This window comes from Oncorhynchus clarkii, chromosome 13, assembly GCF_045791955.1.
Source record: "Oncorhynchus clarkii lewisi isolate Uvic-CL-2024 chromosome 13, UVic_Ocla_1.0, whole genome shotgun sequence".
NCBI classification, from domain to species: Eukaryota; Metazoa; Chordata; class Actinopteri; order Salmoniformes; family Salmonidae; genus Oncorhynchus; species Oncorhynchus clarkii.
Window position 1 is genome coordinate 12,854,214 of NC_092159.1, and position 21,696 is coordinate 12,875,909.

General features: G+C 47.3%; 1 protein-coding gene across 1 annotated transcript; it reads left to right on the forward strand.

Annotated features, from left to right (window-relative positions):
• Positions 1-7,725: 7,725 nt before the first annotated feature.
• On the forward strand, positions 7,726-19,420 carry LOC139423766 (platelet-derived growth factor subunit A-like). Its single transcript, XM_071175398.1, has 6 exons — positions 7,726-8,482; positions 8,877-8,973; positions 13,650-13,760; positions 14,517-14,704; positions 17,981-18,107; positions 18,717-19,420. The coding sequence occupies exons 1-6, from the start codon at positions 8,417-8,419 to the stop codon at positions 18,725-18,727; spliced, it is 600 nt and encodes a 199-aa protein (XP_071031499.1). The 5' UTR covers positions 7,726-8,416; the 3' UTR covers positions 18,728-19,420.
• The last annotated feature ends 2,276 nt before the right edge of the window (positions 19,421-21,696 follow it).

Sequence of the window (21,696 nt, forward strand, 5' to 3'; positions counted from 1 at the left end):
CCCTGCATTCTTATCAACAGGTGTGAGATCAGTTCAAAGCTACCTGCTGACCCAACCCCCTGCATTCTTATCAACAGGTGTGAGATCAGTTCAAAGCTACCTGCTGACCCAACCCCCTGCATTCTTATCAACAGGTGTGAGATCAGTTCAAAGCTACCTGCTGACCCAACCCCCTGCATTCTTATCAACAGGTGTGAGATCAGTTCAAAGCTACCTGCTGACCCAACCCCCTGCATTCTTATCAACAGGTGTGAGATCAGTTCAAAGCTACCTGCTGACCCAACCCCCTGCATTCTTATCAACAGGTGTGAGATCAGTTCAAAGCTACCTGCTGACCCAACCCCCTGCATTCTTATCAACAGGTGTGAGATCAGTTCAAAGCTACCTGCTGACCCAAGCCCCTGCATTCTTATCAACAGGTGTGAGATCAGTTCAAAGCTACCTGCTGACCCAACCCCCTGCATTCTTATCAACAGGTGTGAGATCAGTTCAAAGCTACCTGCTGACCCAAGCCCCTGCATTCTTATCAACAGGTGTGAGATCAGTTCAAAGCTACCTGCTGACCCAACCCCCTGCATTCTTATCAACAGGTGTGAGATCAGTTCAAAGCTACCTGCTGACCCAACCCCCTGCATTCTTATCAACAGGTGTGAGATCAGTTCAAAGCTACCTGCTGACCCAACCCCCTGCATTCTTATCAACAGGTGTGAGATCAGTTCAAAGCATACCTAACTAATGCAGTACCAATTGAATCCTTTTTATTTTATTTTTATTTCACCTTTATTTAACCAGGTAAGATAGTTGAGAACAAGTTCTCCTTTACAACTGCGACCTGGCCAAGATAAAGCAAAACAGAGTTACACAAACAACCACACAGAGTTACATAGAATAAACAACTGTACAGTCAACACAATAAAATAAAAAAATGTCTATATACAGTGTGTGCAATTTGGGTAGGTGGCTGTTTGTGTTCGACTCGAGATAAGCTTGACTTTGCCAATGTCAAGGCCATAACACACTTGTCTTGAGTTTTATCTTAGTGTATGAGTGCTCTGACTTAGAGGAGGCTGGTGGGAGGAACTATAGGAGGACGGGCTCATTGTAGTGGCTGGAATAAAATCAACTGGAATGGTACCAAACACATCAAACACAACGTTTGACTCCATTCCATTAATTCCATTCCAACCATTACAATGAGCCCATCCTCCTAAAGCTCATACCACCAGCCTCCTCTGTATGACTAATTCCACACACACTACCTATCTGCGGTTCATCAATTATAGTCAACATCTCAAGGTAAACCTTTAATCATAGGTTAGTGACATAAGATGTTTTAATATTGCACATAAAGGACTAACTAACTCCCACGCGTCCAAGTTATAGAAAAACACATGCCAACATCATTTTGTAATTGCCCTAAATGTATAAATAAAGTTATTTTAAATGAATTGACTTCACTCATACTGTACCGTCTAAGTGTGCACTTCCACTAAACACACTTGATTTATCCTTTTCTTTGATAAAGTAACATCATGCCAAACAAACCCACTTGATGGTCAAGCTGTGCCAGGCAGATGAACAGATTCAATATAGCATCATAGTGAAGGAGAACTCTATTGGCATCTAATGCTTCTCTCTTCTTTCATCATTATCATCCACTCTCATTCAAGTTCACTTTCTGTCTCGCTGAGACTTGTACAGTCTGTATAGTCCCAGTTGTGTGTGTGTGTGTGTGTGTGTGTGTGTGTGTGTGTGTGTGTGTGTGTGTGTGTCTTTATTCATAACTGTTAATGAGTTCTCAGAAGAGATACTATGCATAAATGCGGCATTGGGAATATATGATGCTGCCAGGTTTCAAGTCCCAACACATGACTGTTTCTGGTTCCCTGTTTTCCACCATCACCTGCTAGACAGTTGGCCTGTCTACAGCAATAATAACTGTCTCATTAACACAGACACACAAGCATGTACACAATCACATCCTTAAACATCTGCCAAGACAGAGTTCGCTACCCTGAGTGCCTTGTTTGATCCTACATTAAGAGTGTGTGTGTGTGTGTGTGTGTGTGTGTGTGTGTGTGTGTGTGTGTGTGTGTGTGTGTGTGTGTGTGTGTGTGTTGTCTGTCTGTGTCTGTCTGTGTGTGGTTATGACAGACAGTCCCCTCTCCTTTATGGACCAATCATCACATGTTCCATAGGTATCCCTCACCTTTCCATTGGACAGTACCAGCTGTGTAACTCCACTACAGGAGTGTTGGAGCAGTATGGTAAACAGTGGGCAAAGTTGGTTGAAAGGTCATTGTATTGTCATGACAATCTGTGAAAGCCAGCTCCTCTGTTTGTAACCCTGTTGTCTTGAACACACACACACACACACACACACTTTCTCTCTCTCTCCTGCTCTCTCCTTCTGCTGCATTAACAAGATTAAGAGAGGACAATTAGCAAACCACTCACAACCACTTGTATCACTCTGGGAAAGAACGACAGAAATCTCCCTCTCTCCTCTTCCAAAAGAAGGGATTTCCTCTGGTCTTGAGTTGTGAAGTAAAGGCTTTAAGTGTCTGATCTGATGTGCTAATGTTGGCACCGGTAACAATGGTCTAGTGTATAGAGGGAGTTTATTTTGGGGGTCTGGTTAATGGGGGGAAGTGGAAGGTATTGTTCCCTGTGTGTGTGCCTGTGCGTGTGTGTGCGTATCAGACTACGGTCTTTGGTATCTGTGTTTCAAATAGCACCCTATTCCCTATATAGTGCAGTACGTTTGATCAGAGCCCTATCAAACGTAGTGTACTATATAGGGAATAGAGTGCAATCTGGCACACAGCCTGTGTCAAGGTCCGGACACACTGGTAGAGAGGTGACATCATTGTCACTAGTTGCTGCCCAGATACAGAGGCTTGAAGGAGGAAGCATTTTATTATCGCCAAATTAGGTGACAATAGATTTGTCGATGTGTGTGTGTGTCAGTGCAAGCAGGCATTTGTGTGTGTGTGTGTGTGTGTGTGTTGGTGGGGTTTACTTACACACACCGATTAATCAATTCAAAACAGAATGATCTCTCTCATAGCCTCTCAGTTAGACTAAAAGAAAGGCTGTGGAAAAACAGAGACAGCAGCTCTCATCGGAGCCAACAATGTAAAGGATGACATGACTGTTTAATCCAAATGTTCCAACTTTTCTCACACTTTGTAATCAGATTCCAGCTGCCAGCTGTAAGCAACTGCATCATACGACAAGTGTGTGTGTGTGTGTGTGTGTGTGTGACTGTGCGTGTGACTGTGCGTGTGACTGTGTGTGACTGTGTGTGACTGTGTGTTTGTGTTTTACATAAACTCAACCTCAGCCCCAGCTGTGTACAGTAATGTCAGTCGTCAACCTGACTACAAGTCAGTAATGGAAAAGGGAGTGACTAGTGAGTATTGAAATAGGGGGAGAGGAAGAGGGATTCAAAGAGGGATGTCAGCTGGTTGATTTGAGAGGCATTGTGAGGGTGTGAGAAAAAGACAGCGAGACAGAGACAGCCGCTGACAGAGACAGCGAGACAGAGACAGGGAAAGAGAGACAGAGTGAGACGAAGGCAGAGAGGAACAGTTGATTGAGAAAGAGAGAAAGATCTGTGAATAATCTGTGAATCCAGAAGCACCCAGGAACAGGTTCAGTGACATGCTGGTACATAGACCCTTAGATGTGGCCAGAGGAGGTTTACACATAGAGAAATAAAGTAGAGTGTTCTAGTCATGTCCCACATGGCACCCTGATCCCAATACAGTGCACTACTTTTGACCAGGCCCCATAGAGCTCTAGTCAAAAGTAGTGCACTATAGCAGGGAATGGGGTTCCATTTGGGATGCACATTGGATCTTTGTCTTAACCATCTGAAAACAAAGAGCCGATTATAGAAGAAGAGGAAACACGTACACACGAGAAGTAGACTCTCCTCAGATGTGATGATGAGATAATATAGCAACAGCCGTGGCTCTACTGTTTAACTTACATCGGAAATGTTTAGTCTTAGCAGGACTGATAAGGAATATGACATTCAGTCTTTTAGTGCATTCTTCTGTTTTGATGCTTATGTGATACTCAAACAGGCAATGCTTGAAATCTCATCTCCACAGGAAAGACACAATAATCTTGTTCTGACCTATTGCTCAGGATGCTGCTTTAGATGTGGGTAAAGCGTATGGTGCAGGAGCACACATGCATGTGTGTGACTTTTTGGTAGCAGCAGAGGGACTCTGTTTCCCAAATTCAAAGAGAATCCACCAAACCTCTCTCAAGCCTATGCTTAAACAGATGGAGGCATTGCATTAACTATACAGGTAAACCAAACACTAGCATATTCAAGATGTTTATCCAGGATAAGTATTCGGTTGGCCGCTTCCCAAACATTCATGCATAACACAATAGTTTTTGGGAGGTGGCCAACCATGGGATTACCCCGGGTTTAATGGTTGAAATCGTGAAATCCATTCTGACTCACTTTTTTGGTATGGGTTCTTATAGAGGGGAAACTAAAATAAGACCTGGATTAAAATACTATCTAAAATAATTTAAAATACTTTATCTGGGATTGATTGAGCTTGACTGTCACTACGGAACCAATAGAATAGTCACAAAAATGCAAACGTCGCCCATCCAGCACTCCAGGCAAACTACAGATGTAGGATCTTAATTTGATCACTCTTTTGTTGCTGAGAATTTTCCTGCACAGCAGGAAATGCAAAACTTGTAGTGTATTCAAGGTTTAAAAATGCTTCTAAAGTTTGTAATTTCCACTTTAGTGCCCTAACAAAAAAACATTTCCTGCTGCTGCATAATTATTTTCATGCGGTAGCAAACTGGCTCAAATTAAGACCCTATATCTGTAGAGCAAATGTTAAAAGTATATGAAAAGATTTCAAATAGAAATCAATCCCAGGTCTGACACATATGAAAGGTTTTTTTCATTATGCACTATGCATAGGTTTTGGAATAGAATTAGGTATTAGGTACTTTTATGTACTTTCATCCACACCCTGCTTGTAAAACTCTCATCCCTCCACAGATCAAATTTAACTAGCGACTGGATTCAATCCGTATCGTGAAAGTCTCATGGTAAATCTGCATACATTTTTTAAAGTAATTTACAATTGAGCAGACATATGCAGTGTTTACCGTGAATACAGTCTCCGCGGACACTGGAACATTGCCTTTCAATTTAAGTGGAGCTATAACGCAGATCTTCCACGATACTTCTGCGATACGGATTGAATCCAGACCTATTTCTCCCTCTCTCTTCTCTCTCATGCACATTTCCTCTCTGTGTCTCTCCATATCTCAATTTGTCTCTGTTTATCTCTCCTTTCTCTATTTTACTGTGTCTATCCTGTTGTCTGGGTCTAGACTTTAGGGAAACCTCTAGCCTCTCTGTCGGCATGACAACATGCATGCTACTGCCCCTACCATAGCAGGAGGCATGTGCCACTTCTATCCCACAGAGGAAGGGAAAGAGAAGAGAGAGAGAGAGGGATACAGAGAGGTTAAGGGTCCAGATCATTGCCCTTTGGCATCACTCTCACCGGGTCCAAGGATGTCACAGTGGAATGTTCTGGATCGGTTCGGTTCTAACCCAGTTGTTTCCCTAATTTGGACCCCTGTGCTGTAAGTGAGTGTGTGTGTGTACACATGTGCACTTGCATGTGAGACTGGCGCCTTGCAGGTGTCAAGTACACCAGACCAGAGCAGCCCAAAGCAAAGCCCTTCGGGGTTGATGGAGGGAGAGACAGAGTCACTGAGTCTCTGTCTGGCTAAATAGGTCTTAATTGGCAACAAACCTTGTTTCTCTTCCTCCTTCCCTCCTCCTTGGCCCCTTTCGCTCCTTCATTCTTCTTCCTCCTCTCCCCATCTCCTTCACCTCATTTTCCTCCACGTTCACCTCTCCCTCCTTCTCATCACCACTACTATAGACTGTCAATGTTTGCATTTGTAGCTAGAATGGTGGCTACTCTAGTGTTGAGAGAGACTGGGTCCAGTGGGCACAAAGTCCCTAACTATCTCAGCCGTGACACCGTGTCTGGTCACAAGGCACACAGTCAATGTGTGTGTAGGTCCGTGTGAACATGTCTGTTTTGTATCAAGTGTTGTTCTTAGCTCCAGCACACCGTGTCCCCCCCTACCTCTGATCCCTCCACCCCTTTCGCTCTCTCACTCCTTTATCATGGAGGTCAGTTGTGTCTGCGGTCTGGCCACTTATTAATGAAGTTAATTAAACAGCAATTAAAAACAGACACACTCAGCCATCTGTGGCTGACCTGGAAGGGAGGGAGAGGGGTGGAGGAAGGAATGGAGGGGGGGGGGGGGGGGGGTGAGGGACTCGAGGCGTGAACAGATAGGAGGAAGGGTTGGAGGTGGTGGAGGTGTGAGGGGGCTGGAGAAGGAGGGAGGGTTGGAGGAGGTGTGAGGGGGCTGGAGAAGGAGGGAGGGTTGGAGGTGGTGGAGGTGTGAGGGGGCTGGAGAAGGAGGGAGGGTTGGAGGTGGTGGAGGTGTGAGGGGGCTGGAGAAGGTGGGAGGGTTGGAGGTGTGAGGGGGCTGGAGAAGGAGGGAGGGTTGGAGGTGGTGGAGGTGTGAGGGGACTGGAGAAGGAGGGAGGGTTGGAGGTGGTGGAGGTGTGAGGGGACTGGAGAAGGAGGGAGGGTTGGAGGTGGTGGAGGTGTGAGGGGGCTGGAGAAGGAGGGAACTGAAGGAAGGGTGTAAGAGAGGGAAGAGAGAGAGGTGGAAAGCCCCCAGTGACTTCATAGGTTATAAACACCCTAAACTACTCAACCATGGGTTTGTACTTTGTTATAAATGAGCTCAGTCCCTTAAAATGTAATGACTGGTGCTTTAGAAGGGATCAAATGTTACTGTGTTAACTAGTAACCTGCCATTGAGTGGTAAAACAACAGGGCATGTAGGGCCAGTTACAGGGTGTGATGTTTATAGAGATCATCAACATCCTCATCACCTTCATCATCACTGTCATCATCATCATCATCGCCATCGTCATCACCAGCATCATTATCATCATCACCAGCATCATTATCATCATCACCACTATCACCATCAAAATCAAATCAAATGTTGTTTGTCACATGCACCGAATACCTTACAGTGAAATGCTTACTTACAAGCCCTTAACCAACAATGCAGTTTTAAGAAAATGCCTAAAAAAGTAAGAGATAAGAATAACAAATAATTAAACAGCAGCAGTAAATTATAATATCTGGGCTACATACAGAGGGTACCGGTACAGAGTCAATGTGCGGGGTCACCGGTGTCGAGGTCATATATACATGTGGGTAGAGTTATTAAAGTGGCTGTGCATATAGATAATAACAGAGAGGAGCAGCAAGGGGGATGTACATAGTCTGGGTAGCCATTTGACTAGCTGTTCAGGAGTCTTTTGGCTTGGGGGTACCATCATCGCCATCATCACCATCATCATCATCACCACTATAATTGCATTGATCTGAAACGCACCTGCATTTGACCAATGATGCATGAAAGAAGTCTGGTGCGTTGAATGGACTGATGTGAGCGCGCCCACAGTCAAAAGCCAATGGTCTCCTTTATAGCCGATCTATCCATCTGTAGTTACAGAGCACACACCCGGAGAGCGGAGCGGAGTGGCAACGTGACCGCGCCCCGCCAGCCCCCAGCAACGCAGTAGCTATATCATATGACTCAAAGCGTTCCGACTTCATTCACTACGGAGATCACAGTCTTCAGCGGACCCGCTTTGAAGGGATCCAATAGGCTACAAAAACCGTTTGATAAGAACAACCGGGACATGCAGACGGCTTGACATTATTTTTGACCTATTCTCCACTTGCTGATATAAACAGGACATAAAGTTGATATTTTTGGAAGTCTCCCATAAATGTATGGATAGTGAAATATTATATTCTCAGAGAATTGTGTCGACATGCATAAAGGATTAAAACACTTAAATGTTCCACTACGAGACGTCTTCACTTCGCGTGGATTATAGCCTGATCGACAAAATGATTACATTTCTCACACCTGGAAGTTCTTATACGCATAGATAGCTCTTGTCTCAGGTGCCGTAACTGCGACCCATCTCCTGCTCCTGTGTTGCTTCTGTGTCCAAAAGAGGAGTAGGAAACCCAACTGACTTCAATAAACGTCAGTCTTAAATGTAAACCTAAATGAACACCCAATAAAGTCCCACTGTTAGCCTCGCCATGTTGCCTATAATAGCCAAATAATTCGGACTACCGGCTGTAGACTCGTGGAGGTAGCGGTTCCACCCGAGGGATGGTACTGGATTCCCGTGGTTTGGGAGCGACGCCTCAGCTCCTGGTTCTGGAACGGTGTTGGTGGAACTACTGGAACTTTCTCTCGTTCTGGAGCCCAAAGGACCTGAAGGGAGATGAGAGCCGCTTTTCTGAGCTTCCTCCTCGCCTGCTTATTGTGCCTGTTACGCACCGCCGCTGAGGTAATGGACTTTTGGTTTGTACGCTATGTAGGGGCCAAATCTGTTCAAAATGTGCGGTTTTTAGTGCAACGCTTACTTCGTTGGCAGGTGCAATGTTTGTTCGCTCATGCTCCACTTATGCATAATTATGCACAAAAGTAGCGTTGCTGTAACTCCGTCCAAAAATGACATGACAATAGAGGGAATCTATGGCTTCTCAGCAACAAGCGCAAACTAAGTGTGCATTATACCACACCCTTAATTGTGCACATATTTGTGCTTAAAACACTTCTTCAGCGCTACATAGTCACACTCATACCACTTCTATAGCCGCGCTATCCATTACGGTACGATAACGTCTGTGTAGGTAATAAAGTGCTGTTATTTTCATTTCAATGTTTTCCTTTTGTTCTAGGAGGACCCACTCCCCCCGGAGCTGTTGGAGCGGCTGTCCCGCAGTGAGATCCGCAGCATCAGCGACCTCCAGCGGCTCCTGGAGCTAGACTTGGAAGGTAGGCCTAAAGCCTCTTATATCCGTCTTCATTCAATGGCTTTATTACACAGCCTAGGGCTAGGCTTCAGTAAAGACACTGAATTGAGCTCAACACAACATGCCAGAAGTAGCCTACAAGGTTCTGGATAGAACCAAAACGGGTTATATTGCTTGCTTCATATATGGCACCCCTAAATGTTCTATATAGAACCCTCTTATTGGGTTGGTTGATCAGAACCCCATGGGTTCTTATTCACTGACCCAACATTTGTTCTAGATAACCTTAAGGGGTGCCATAAATGAAGCAAGCATAGAACACTTTTTTGTTTATATCCAGAACCTTTGTTTCTAAGTGTACCCTTTGAAGGTAGGAGGACAGAGATGAGAAGAGGTGCTACGGCTGTGTCTGGTTTGTGATAGGCTGTTAGCCTGTGGGCAACTTGGACAGGTTTGTCTGCTACATAAGAGATGTTGAATTAGACGAGTTACTTCCTGCAGCTTAGCGGGAGAGAGTCGGTGAATCTCCATTGGATGTTGCCCCGGCCATGAGCACGCCCCTCTCGGGAGGGAACTAAAAGACGTCTCACCAGCTTCTGCTCGGTGATAGTGGGAGTTGTCTCTGTCCCGCTGCTCGCGGCACTAGGGAGGACAGTCACCATGGGGCACTAGGGAGGACAGTCACCATGGGGCACTAGGGAGGACAGTCACCACGGGGCACTAGGGAGGACAGTCACCATGGGGCACTAGGGAGGACAGTCACCATGGGGCACTAGGGAGGACAGTCACCACGGGGCACTAGGGATTACAGTCACCACGGGGCACTAGGGAGGACAGTCACCACGGGGCACTAGGGAGGACAGTCACCACGGGGCACTAGGGAGGACAGTCACCACGGGGCACTAGGGAGGACAGTCACCACGGGGCACTAGGGAGGACAGTCACCACGGGGCACTAGGGAGGACAGTCACCACGGGGCACTAGGGAGGACAGTCACCACGGGGCACTAGGGAGGACAGTCACCACGGGGCACTAGGGAGGACAGTCACCACGGGGCACTAGGGAGGACAGTCACCACGGGGCACTAGGGAGGACAGTCACCATGGGGCACTAGGGAGGACAGTCACCACGGGGCACTAGGGAGGACAGTCACCACGGGGCACTAGGGAGGACAGTCACCACGGGGCACTAGGGATTACAGTCACCACGGGGCACTAGGGAGGACAGTCACCACGGGGCACTAGGGATTACAGTCACCACGGGGCACTAGGGAGGACAGTCACCACGGGGCACTAGGGAGGACAGTCACCACGGGGCACTAGGGAGGACAGTCACCATGGGGCACTAGGGAGGACAGTCACCACTGGGCACTAGGGAGGACAGTCACCATGGGGCACTAGGGAGGACAGTCACCACGGGGCACTAGGGAGGACAGTCACCATGGGGCACTAGGGAGGACAGTCACCATGGGGCACTAGGGAGGACAGTCACCATGGGGCACTAGGGAGGACAGTCACCACGGGGCACTAGGGAGGACAGTCACCACGGGGCACTAGGGAGGACAGTCACCACGGGGCACTAGGGAGGACAGTCACCACGGGGCACTAAGGAGGACAGTCACCATGGGGCACTAAGGAGGACAGTCACCACGGGGCACTAGGGAGGACAGTCACCACGGGGCACTAGGGATTACAGTCACCACGGGGCACTAGGGAGGACAGTAACCACGGGGCACTAGGGAGGACAGTCACCACGGGGCACTAGGGAGGACAGTCACCACGGGGCACTAGGGAGGACAGTCACCCCGGGGCACTAGGGAGGACAGTCACCACGGGGCACTAGGGAGGACAGTCACCATGGGGCACTAGGGAGGACAGTCACCACGGGGCACTAGGGAGGACAGTCACCATGGGGCACTAGGGAGGACAGTCACCATGGGGCACTAGGGAGGACAGTCACCACGGGGCACTAGGGAGGACAGTCACCACGGGGCACTAGGGAGGACAGTCACCACGGGGCACTAGGGAGGACAGTCACCACGGGGCACTAGGGAGGACAGTCACCACAGGGCACTAGGGAGGACAGTCACCACGGGGCACTAGGGAGGACAGTCACCACGGGGCACTAGGGAGGACAGTCACCACGGGGCACTAGGGAGGACAGTCACCACGGGGCACTAGGGAGGACAGTCACCACGGGGCACTAGGGAGGACAGTCACCATGGGGCACTAGGGAGGACAGTCACCATGGGGCACTAGGGAGGACAGTCACCACGGGGCACTAGGGAGGACAGTCACCACGGGGCACTAGGGAGGACAGTCACCACGGGGCACTAGGGAGGACAGTCACCACGGGGCACTAGGGAGGACAGTCACCACGGGGCACTAGGGAGGACAGTCACCACGGGGCACTAGGGAGGACAGTCACCACGGGGCACTAGGGAGGACAGTCACCACGGGGCACTAGGGAGGACAGTCACCACGGGGCACTAGGGAGGACAGTCACCACGGGGCACTAGGGAGGACAGTCACCACGGGGCACTAGGGAGGACAGTCACCACGGGGCACTAGGGAGGACAGTCACCACGGGGCACTAGGGAGGACAGTCACCACGGGGCACTAGGGAGGACAGTCACCACGGGGAACTAGGGAGGACAGTCACCACGGGGCACTAGGGAGGACAGTCACCACGGGGCACTAGGGAGGACAGTAACCACGGGGCACTAGGGAGGACAGTCACCACGGGGCACTAGGGAGGACAGTCACCATGGGGCACTAGGGAGGACAGTCACCACGGGGCACTAGGGAGGACAGTCACCACGGGGCACTAGGGATTACAGTCACCACGGGGCACTAGGGAGGACAGTCACCACGGGGCACTAGGAAGGACAGTCACCACGGGGCACTAGGGAGGACAGTCACCACGGGGCACTAGGGAGGACAGTCACCACGGGGCACTAGGGAGGACAGTCACCACGGGGCACTAGGGAGGACAGTCACCACGGGGCACTAGGGATTACAGTCACCACGGGGCACTAGGGAGGACAGTCACCACGGGGCACTAGGGAGGACAGTCACCACGGGGCACTAGGGAGGACAGTCACCACGGGGCACTAGGGAGGACAGTCACCACGGGGCACTAGGGAGGACAGTCACCACGGGGCACTAGGGAGGACAGTCACCACGGGGCACTAGGGAGGACAGTCACTACGGGGCACTAGGGAGGACAGTCACCACGGGGCACTAAGGAGGACAGTCACCATGGGGCACTAAGGAGGACAGTCACCACGGGGCACTAGGGAGGACAGTCACCACGGGGCACTAGGGAGGACAGTCACCACGGGGCACTAGGGAGGACAGTCACCACGGGGCACTAGGGATTACAGTCACCACGGGGCACTAGGGAGGACAGTCACCACGGGCACTAGGGAGGACAATCACCACGGGGCACTAGGGAGGACAGTCACCACGGGGCACTAGGGAGGACCGTCACCATGGGGCACTAGGGAGGACAGTCACCACGGGGCACTAGGGAGGACAGTCACCACGGGGCACTAGGGAGGACAGTCACCACGGGGCACTAGGGAGGACAGTCACCACGGGGCACTAGGGAGGACAGTCACCACGGGGCACTAGGGAGGACAGTCACCACGGGGCACTAGGGAGGACAGTCACCACGGGGCACTAGGGAGGACAGTCACCACGGGGCACTAGGGAGGACAGTCACCACGGGGCTGGTGACGGCTGCTTGTGTCAAAACGTTTGATCTGTTTTACACCTTTTTATTCCACGTGAAATGAACTTTAGGAAAAGTGAACACATAACTGGAGTCTGGTCGAATAAGGGGGATGGTTTGGACAAGGGCTTGAAACATACCTTAGGAAACGGTTAAAGCCATTCATTGTTAGGCAACTTAGTGAGTCTCTCCATCCTACATTCTGAAGTCCTTATCATTTTTTCATCATTTTTCATTTGGTCTTGACTACACCCCACCATTCATTCTGGCATTATTGAGATGCAAATAGGTCTGTCTGCTACTCAGCTGTCTCCTCGGGGCTGGGGGGGTGGGGGGGTGGGGGTCAAGTGGCTGTGGGCTTTATGCTGCTGTCATGCTGTCCATTATTTGTGGAGCAGCAGTGTAAGGCTGAATGACACACACACACACACACACACACACTCACACTCACACACACTAACACACACACACACTAACAAACACACAATGAGGGCTAAATGGCTGCTGTGTTGGTATGTATAATTCATGGTGAAATTCCTGTGTGTCAGGAGGAAGGAGCTAGGAGGCTTTGTGTTGGTCAAGACATACAGCAAGCACTTAAGTTCCTGCACGTAGGTGCAGTCACGCACACACACTTGCAAGGAACACACACACACACACACACACACAGACACACACAATCATACACACACCCTCTACAGTCTACACTCTCTGTGGGGTCAGTATTTGGGTAGCAAATGAAAGGTTCTTTACACACACCCGACTAACAACCAAAGCTGTTAGATTGGATAGCAGAAGGCTTATGGTTGTCATGGTGACGATAAGGGATTGTTCATTTACAGAGGGGACACAGTTATTTTGAACTATTCTGGGGTCAAGCTTCTCTCTCCGTTCAGTGTTGCTCTGCTTCTGAATGGCCCAGCTAGTGTAGGGATAACATGACACTGACGTTGTGGTCAACAGAGAATGAGGTGATCGGGGAGAACAAACAGAGGTACCACAACAAGGCCTTCCCCCACAGCTACTCACAGCTGAAGAGCTCTCAGACACACTCCAGGCACAAGAGGAGCATCGGTAAGTGTGTGTTTGTGTGTGTGTGTGTGTGGGTGTGTGTGTGTGTGTGTGTGTGTGTGTGTGTGTGTGTGTGTGTGTTTGTGTGTATTTCTTTGTAGTTGTGTTCATGCATACCTGTGGAATTTGTGTGTGTGTGTGAGAGAGAGAAAGAGAGAGAGAGAGAGAGAAATAGAGAGAGAGAGAACGTGTGTCTGAGTATTTGCCTCTTTCCGTCTATATCCCATCTACTGTATGTCTACGTCTACGTGTGTGTGTGTCTGTGTGTGTCTCTGTGTGTGTATGTCTCTCTGTGTGTCTCTGTGTGTCTGTGTGTGTCTCTGTGTGTGTATGTCTCTCTGTGTGTCTCTGTGTGTGTGTGTGTCTCTGTGTGTGTATGTCTCTCCATGTTTCTCTGTGTGTCTCTGTGTGTGTATGTCTCTCTGTATGTGTGTATGTGTGTGTGTTTGTGTGTGTGTGTCTCTGTGTGTCTCTGTGTGTCTCTCTGTGTGTGTATGTCTTTCTGTGTGTGTGTGTGTCTGTATGTGTGTATCTCTGTGTGTGTGTGTGTGTCTGTGTGTGTGTGTGTCTCTGTGTATGTGTGTCTCTGTGTGTGTATCTCTCTGTGTGTGTGTGTGTGTGTGTGTGTGTGTGTGTGTGTGTGTGTGTGTCTCTGTGTATGTGTGTCTCTGTGTTTGTGTGTAAGTATACACCAACACTACATTCTCTCTATGCTGTCATGTTTCACCTTTAACCTCTCCCCCTCCCCTGTTACCCCAGAGGAGGCGTTACCCGCGGTGTGTAAGACTCGTACGGTGATCTACGAGATCCCTCGGAGCCAGGTGGATCCCACCTCCGCTAACTTCATCATCTGGCCCCCCTGTGTAGAGGTGAAGAGATGTACCGGATGCTGCAACACCAGCAACATGCACTGCCTGCCCTCCCGCAAGCACCACCGCACTGTCAAGGTAGGAGAGAGCCACACTTTCTCTAAACGCACACGCACACACATACAGGCACACACACACACACACTTGCAGCAGCTCAACCATTCAACCCCTTTCTAGTAGTCCAGCTCCACTTATGTGTGTGTGTGTGTGTGTGTGTGTGTGTGTGTGTGTGTGTATTCATGCCTGCATACGTGTGTATGTGTACAGTACCAGTCATTGTAGAATAATAGTCAAGACATCTAAACTATGAAGTAACACATATGGAATCATGTAGTAACCGAAAAAGTGTTAAACAAATCAAAATGTATTTTATAATTGAGATTCTTCGAAGTAGCCACCGTTTGCCTTGATGACAGCTTTGCTCACTCTTGGCATTTTCTCAACCAGCTTCACCTGGAAGATAATAAAAATAAAGAAAAACATTTCAATGAGTAGGTGTTTCCAAACTTTTGTCTGATACTGTATATGTGTATATGTGTATATGTGTGTGTGTGTGTGTGTGTGTGTGTATGTGTGTGTGTGCCAGGCCAGGAGACTCCCTCGCGACCGCAGGAACATAATCATTTGTATTTGATCTCTGCCAGGCCTGGCACATAACAGCTAGTAAACCCTGCCATCTTAAACCCACACACACTGCCAACTGGAAGCTCTGCTCAGTGTGTGTGTGTGTGTGAGAGAGAGAGAGAGAGAGAGAGAGAGAGAGAGAGGATGGAGAGAGAGAAAAAGGAGTGAGACGGTGTGTGTGTGTGTTCATGCACTAAGGATTTCCAGCCAGTTTACCATCGTCTGAGCCGAGGAGGATAGTGGGTGTGTTCATGATCTCAGTGCTTCAGTGTATTCACTACGGGGGTTATTTTGTTTTCCCACTCCCTGTTTCCCTCTGAGTGAATGGCTCCTCAGTCCTCTGTCTATTAAAAGACTAAAGATGCTGTCTGTCTGGCTTAGCTATTCCTTGTGTGTTTGTGTGTGTGTCTGTTTGGCTTAGCTGTTCCTCAGACAGTTCACACAGAGGAAGAAGTTGTTATTTCTGGGTGCTGAGGTCGTCCCTTCTTGTTTAGGTAAATGCTATTATGTTTAGTTCCTAATGAATGCAATCTGATCTGAACTGAGCTGGCTGAGGCAGTGCTATCTGTTGTAGACCTCAGATAGAGATCATATGCAGAAATAGAGGGTCAAAGGTCATAGAGATATCCCTGCAAATAAGAGTCGTAACTATTGGAGGAAATCTAACTGTGCTTAAATGTACAGAAAGAGAGTGAGAAAGAGAGAAGCAGTGTTTTTGAAGGGGTGAGGCATGGTCGGATAGAGAGAGCAGAGGGATGAGAGGAATGGACAGATGAGGCACGAGAGTAGAATGAAGTAAGCGGGTGGTGAGGAGAGAAGGGAGGGAGAGAGAGAGCAGAGGGATGAGAGGAATGGACAGATGAGGAGAGAAGGGAGGGATAGAGTGAGCAGAGGGATGAGAGGAATGGACAGATGAGGAGAGAAGGGAGGGATAGAGAGAGCAGAGGGATGAGAGGAATGGACAGATGAGGAGAGAAGGGAGGGAGAGAGAGAGCAGAGGGATGAGAGGAATGAACAGATGAGGAGAGAAGGGAGGGAGAGAGAGAGCAGAGGGATGAGAGGAATGGACAGATGAGGAGAGAAGGGAGGGAGAGAGAGAGCAGAGGGATGAGAGGAATGAACAGATGAGGAGAGAAGAGAGAGCGCAGATTTGATCCCCTTTTGATACTCAATATCAGATGAAAGGGTCTCTCTCTCTTTCATTCTTTTTCCTTTTCTTCATTCTTTCTTTCTTTCTCTTTGTCTTTGACAGAGAGGAAATCAAAAGATAAGTCTCCCGTATATCCTGAGACTCAACTACAGAGACAGAACTATGGAGAAGAAACACACACACACACACACATGCACGCGCACACACTTTCACATGCCTTCGAGGGTGTGTGAATGTGTGTGTGCACGTGCATGCTAGCTTGCCCATCTCTGCTCTTCCAGAAACCATTCACCAGTACCAGAACAGCAGACAGTTGTTTTTCAATGGCTCATACTGGTCTTGGCTCTGTGCATTAATCTCACATGGTTTCTCTGTGTCCGCTGTCTGTTTCCCTCCATTCCAGTTTCCACTGGTGGGAGAGAGACAAAGGTTCCATTGTTATGTCTGACTTTATGATGTCTTTCTGGGGAAATAACAGCTCGAAGGACATGATCATATTAATTAGACCTGGTGGTTTACTGAGAACCCTGCCACACCTCGTGTTATACACCTTTGAGTTGACTCGTGTCTCATTCCCTGTATTTCATTTAACAGGTAGGAGACTTAGAAACTCCCTCAGGCTGCATCTCAGTAGAGCCTAAAATGGGTTCTTCTCCATGTCTCCTCCCTTTCACATACAGATGTAGGATCTTAAATTGAGCCAGTTTGCAACAGCAGGAAAATAACCAGTCAGCAACAGGAAATGTGAATTATTATGTGTAGGGGTTGATACATTTTTTGTAAGGAAAAATCAAGCCTGACATTTTAAAGTGGAAATTACAAACTTTAGAAGCCTTTTTAAATTCTCAACCACAAAAGAGTGATCAAATTCAGATCCTACATCTGTACACTGCCCTGTAAGCACAGGGAAAGTAAGTAGCATGGCATATGTCCAGTTGTTTCCTATCAGTGCAGAATCAGATGAAGGAAATGACACAAGGAGAAACATCCTTAATTAGAACATGGACAGGGAGCGTCTCCAGTCCACACTATTGAGATGCCTTACCTCACCTGAACCTCTGTATCAATAACAGTGTTACTGTCTCTGCTGTGCTCCTCTGGTTCATGTTGTAACAAGGCAGCACCTTTCTGTGTGTGTGTGTGTGTGTGTGTGTGTGTGTGTGTGTGTGTGTGTGTGTGTGTGTGTGTGTGTGTGTGTGTGTGTGTGTGTGTGTGTGTGTGTGTGTGTGTGTGTGTGTGTGTGTGTGTGTTGTCTTTGTGTATGTTCAGACTTGAAAGAGAAGAGAGGCTTGTACAATCAGTCCTGAAGCTCTAGCAGGCGTGGCTCACTTTTTGAGCGAACACTAATGTGTGTGTGCTTGCTTACGTGTGTGTGTGTGTCAGTGTATGAGGGTGTGTGTGTTATTGTACGAGAGTGGGTGTGTGTGTGTTAGTGTACGAGTGTGTGTGTGTGTTAGTGTACGAGGGTGTGTGTGTGTTAGTGTACGAGGGTGTGTGTCAGGTTTTTGTATCCTTCCATTACCTCGAAAAGAGGGGATTCTACAGAACTCATTCTGATCCCTCCCTCCCTCCCTCTCCAGGTGGCTAAGGTGGAGTATGTGAGGAGGCGTCCTAAACTGAAGGAGGTGCTGGTGCGGCTGGAGGAGCACCTTGAGTGTATATGCACCTCCAAACGACACATCAAGGAACTCTACGACACAGACAATGGTAAATATCTTACTCTACTCTACTGCTGACAGTGTGTGTGTCAGCTCCTGTCTGAGAGTGTCTCTCTACACTGATATAAACTGATAACAGTTGAGGAATTTAAATGGTTCTCCCTCAGGGTATTCCACTCCTTTTTTCATTCCCCTTTTTTCTTTATAGACCCCCCTCTTCCCCCTCCTCCCCCTTCATTCACAGGACCCAGTAGGACCAAGGGTAAAGGGAGGAAACGTAAAAAGCTCAAAAACCTCAAAGAATTTCTCATACCTTTCTCGGGCATGTGGAAAAACATGACTGTTTATTAGTGTCATTACGGTAGGCATTAGCACTACGGCCAATCAATGATCTGGGTTTAAACAGCAATCATGGGAATCGCCAATCAGAGACCAGTATCAATCGAACAGGAAGAGGGGGTGAAATTAGGAAGTGGTTTTAATTGGTGACTGGTGCCTTGGCTGATTACATTGGGTATGGAGGTTGTATTTGGTGGTGAAAGATGGGGGTGCTAAAGATTCATTGTTTTAAGTGGTGAACATTTGACATTGGGGGGATGACTTGAATTGTCTGATTGGCTAAGCTAACGTTTGGTACCTATTTCTCTCCTCCCATCAGGCGTAAGGTGAAGACAGATGGATGAAAGAGAGAAGAGTGAAAGAGAGGAAGAGGGAAGAGAACATGTTTCTCAGACTGAGATATGAACTTCAGCCACGTTGTGTGTGATGGCAACAAGAGAAGTGGGGACAGAGGACAGAGAACATATTCTATATATGTTATATTCTATATCTTCCCACAAGACGAACCTTCAAAAATCAATCATTTTGATAACGTCAAAATATTGCCAGAATCGGGAATGATGTTTCTGGAAGATGCAAATAAGGACTTCGGTATTAGGAGTGGGTGTGGCTTCGATGTGATGATTGACAAGTGTCAAATAACATGACTACGCCAACTGGGAGAATAAGAGAGGTAGATGATTGGATACTGGAGGACTATGGGAGTTGCAGTCTTTATATAAAGGACTTCTGACTACAAGACTACTCCCATGATTTTGGATGACACGCGGTTTGGAATCCTCCCAAGATGCTTCTGGATTTTTCCATCGGATTCCGAGGACAGTGACTGGGATTATGTTTTGTATATTACAAGATTCCAAGATGTACTCTCCTTCTGGAACGGAAGGAAGTCACCTACATGATGTATATCCTCTTATTTTTGTAACCCTGGTTTTCTATTGCTGACTGACTTCTTGATTAGTTTCTGGTATGTTATTCACATAAAGGAAGTTACAAGTTACTAATAAATATTTATAATGTCAATTTGTTATAATGTCTTTAGTTATAATGTCTTGAGAGAGAGAGAGAGAGGGAGAGAGAGAGAGAGAGAGAGAGAGAGGGATAGAGAGAGAGGGATAGAGGGATAGAGAGAGAGAGAGAGAGAGAGAGAGAGAGAGAGAGAGAGAGAGAGAGAGAGAGAGAGAGAGAGAGAGAGAGAGAGAGAGAGAGAGAGAGAGAGAGAGAGAGAGAGAGAGAGAGAGAGAGAGAGAGAGAGAGAGAGAGAGAGAGAGAGAGAGAGAGAGGGAGAACTTAGTACAACTTAAGGGGTCACCTCTTATGACCCCTACTCAGACACTTTGAACATGAAACCCCTGTGAACTAGTAACTGAGTATATCTCTGCTCTCACTCATACATACCTTCAATACAGAGAGGAAGGAAGTAGATATCAAGACCAACACACTGCTAATGCCAAAGCAACTCTCAGGTTATAGAGCAGGGCCTGTATTCTAAAGCGTCTCAGAGGAAAAGTGCTGATCTAGGATCAGGTTCCACCTGTCCATTGTAATCTTATTCATTATGATCTAACAGGCTACACTGATCCTAGATCAGCAATATTTTCTGAGACACTTTGTCAATACAGGCCCAGGTAACGGTTTTACTAAGAACCCTTCATAAATGAATAAGATAGTCTTATTATTGTACTCTCTCAGTAAGGGATAAGATACTGTGTTTAGGAAAATAGTAAAAAGTCAATGATGTTATTATTCTGTAACTTTTCAAAGAATCCCAGATGCTGACTTAGTTTCAACATATAAATCACTTCAAAGTTCTCACAGAAAGGAAATAACTTTGATAATACAGTGTATACACTCATGTATAACATGCAGTTTTTACATCTTAATCAGTGACACCTTAGTTGAAGTGGTAATATGGCATCTCTTTAGTTCCCACAATCCACCAGTGTTATAAGACGCCATGGACGGACAGACCCGGCTCCATTGGTTTAGCAAGACTTTTACTTAGTGAATAAACCAGTGAAATAGAGGAGGGATTGTGTGCCTTTGTGGTTTCTCAAAATGATATTCACCCTCTCTGCCAAACCATAAACTGCTCCCCCATAATCCTTTTCCAAACCCAAACTACAGCCCAAAATGCAACCCTCGGAGCCAGAAGCCTTTCTCTCGCTCTGTCTCTGTGTCATTATGACGTTACAGTCTATGGTGGCGGTAACACGGTACTCACTCCCAGTCAAACTCCCCTTCACATTTCCTAACGTCAAAAGATAATCATGACATAGCATAAAAATGCTACCATTTAGTGAGTGTCACAGTGGACTATATTCATAACAAACAATGAACAAAACTAATGTTTGTCGGGTTGTGGTGTGGTTTTAAAAGGAGGCGACACAAACACAGACAGACTTCATATTAGTTTGAGGTTGGGTTACATAACCAAATGTTGCCAGGGTATTTCTCTTGGATCGGTTGATATAAACGCTTACTGAAGACGTTTGCCAATATTCGAAACAGACTGACTGGGCTTTTGGACCCACCCACACACACACACGCACTCACACACACACACGCACGCACGCACACGCACGCACACACACCAGGCTTTTGGACTGGAGTGCCCGCTCACTGCTCGCTGCAATACATACACTTCCTAATTGAGTGAGGTATACAGTACTGCAGGACAAAGGGGACACTGTGTCTGGTGCGTGTGTGTCTGGTGTGTGTATGGTGTGTAGGAGAAAAGCCCTTATGCTTTCATTCTACATTATGCTACAAATGAGATTTTAACATACTGTACACATTCTATGGTTGTCCAGCTTTTACCATGAGAGAGAGAGAAAGAGGGACAGAAAGAGGGAGAAAGAGGGATAGAAAATGAGAGAGAGAGAGAGAGACAGAGCAATGGAGTAGGAGAGGGATAGGAAGAGAGTGAGATCAAATCAAACCTTAAAATGTCCCTCTCTCCTTCCTTCCATTCAAATAATATCAAATTGTATTTGTCACATGCTTTGTAAACAACAGGTGTAGACTAACAATGAAATGCCACATCTCAACAATGCAGAGAGAACTAAAGAGGAATATTAGAAATAGAACAACATGACACAATGAGGAACGATAACTTGGCTAACAGGGTACGGGTACCGAGTCCATCTGCAGGGCTACGAGGTAATTGAGATATATATGGGTTAGGGTAGGCCGTCATTGTAAATAAGAATTTGTTCTTAACTGACTTGCCTAGTTAAATAAAGGTTAAAAAACTTGTAAATATATATATTTAACTACAGTAACTATTTAGCAGTCTT

Bases quoted from the DNA above. Each gene is read 5' to 3' on its own strand.
- LOC139423766 (XM_071175398.1), top strand. From the start codon at position 8,417: ATGAGAGCCGCTTTTCTGAGCTTCCTCCTCGCCTGCTTATTGTGCCTG. The intron at 8,483-8,876 runs GTAATGGACTTT...CTTTTGTTCTAG, and splicing joins TGTTACGCACCGCCGCTGAG to GAGGACCCACTCCCCCCGGA. The intron at 8,974-13,649 runs GTAGGCCTAAAG...TGTGGTCAACAG, and splicing joins CCTGGAGCTAGACTTGGAAG to AGAATGAGGTGATCGGGGAG.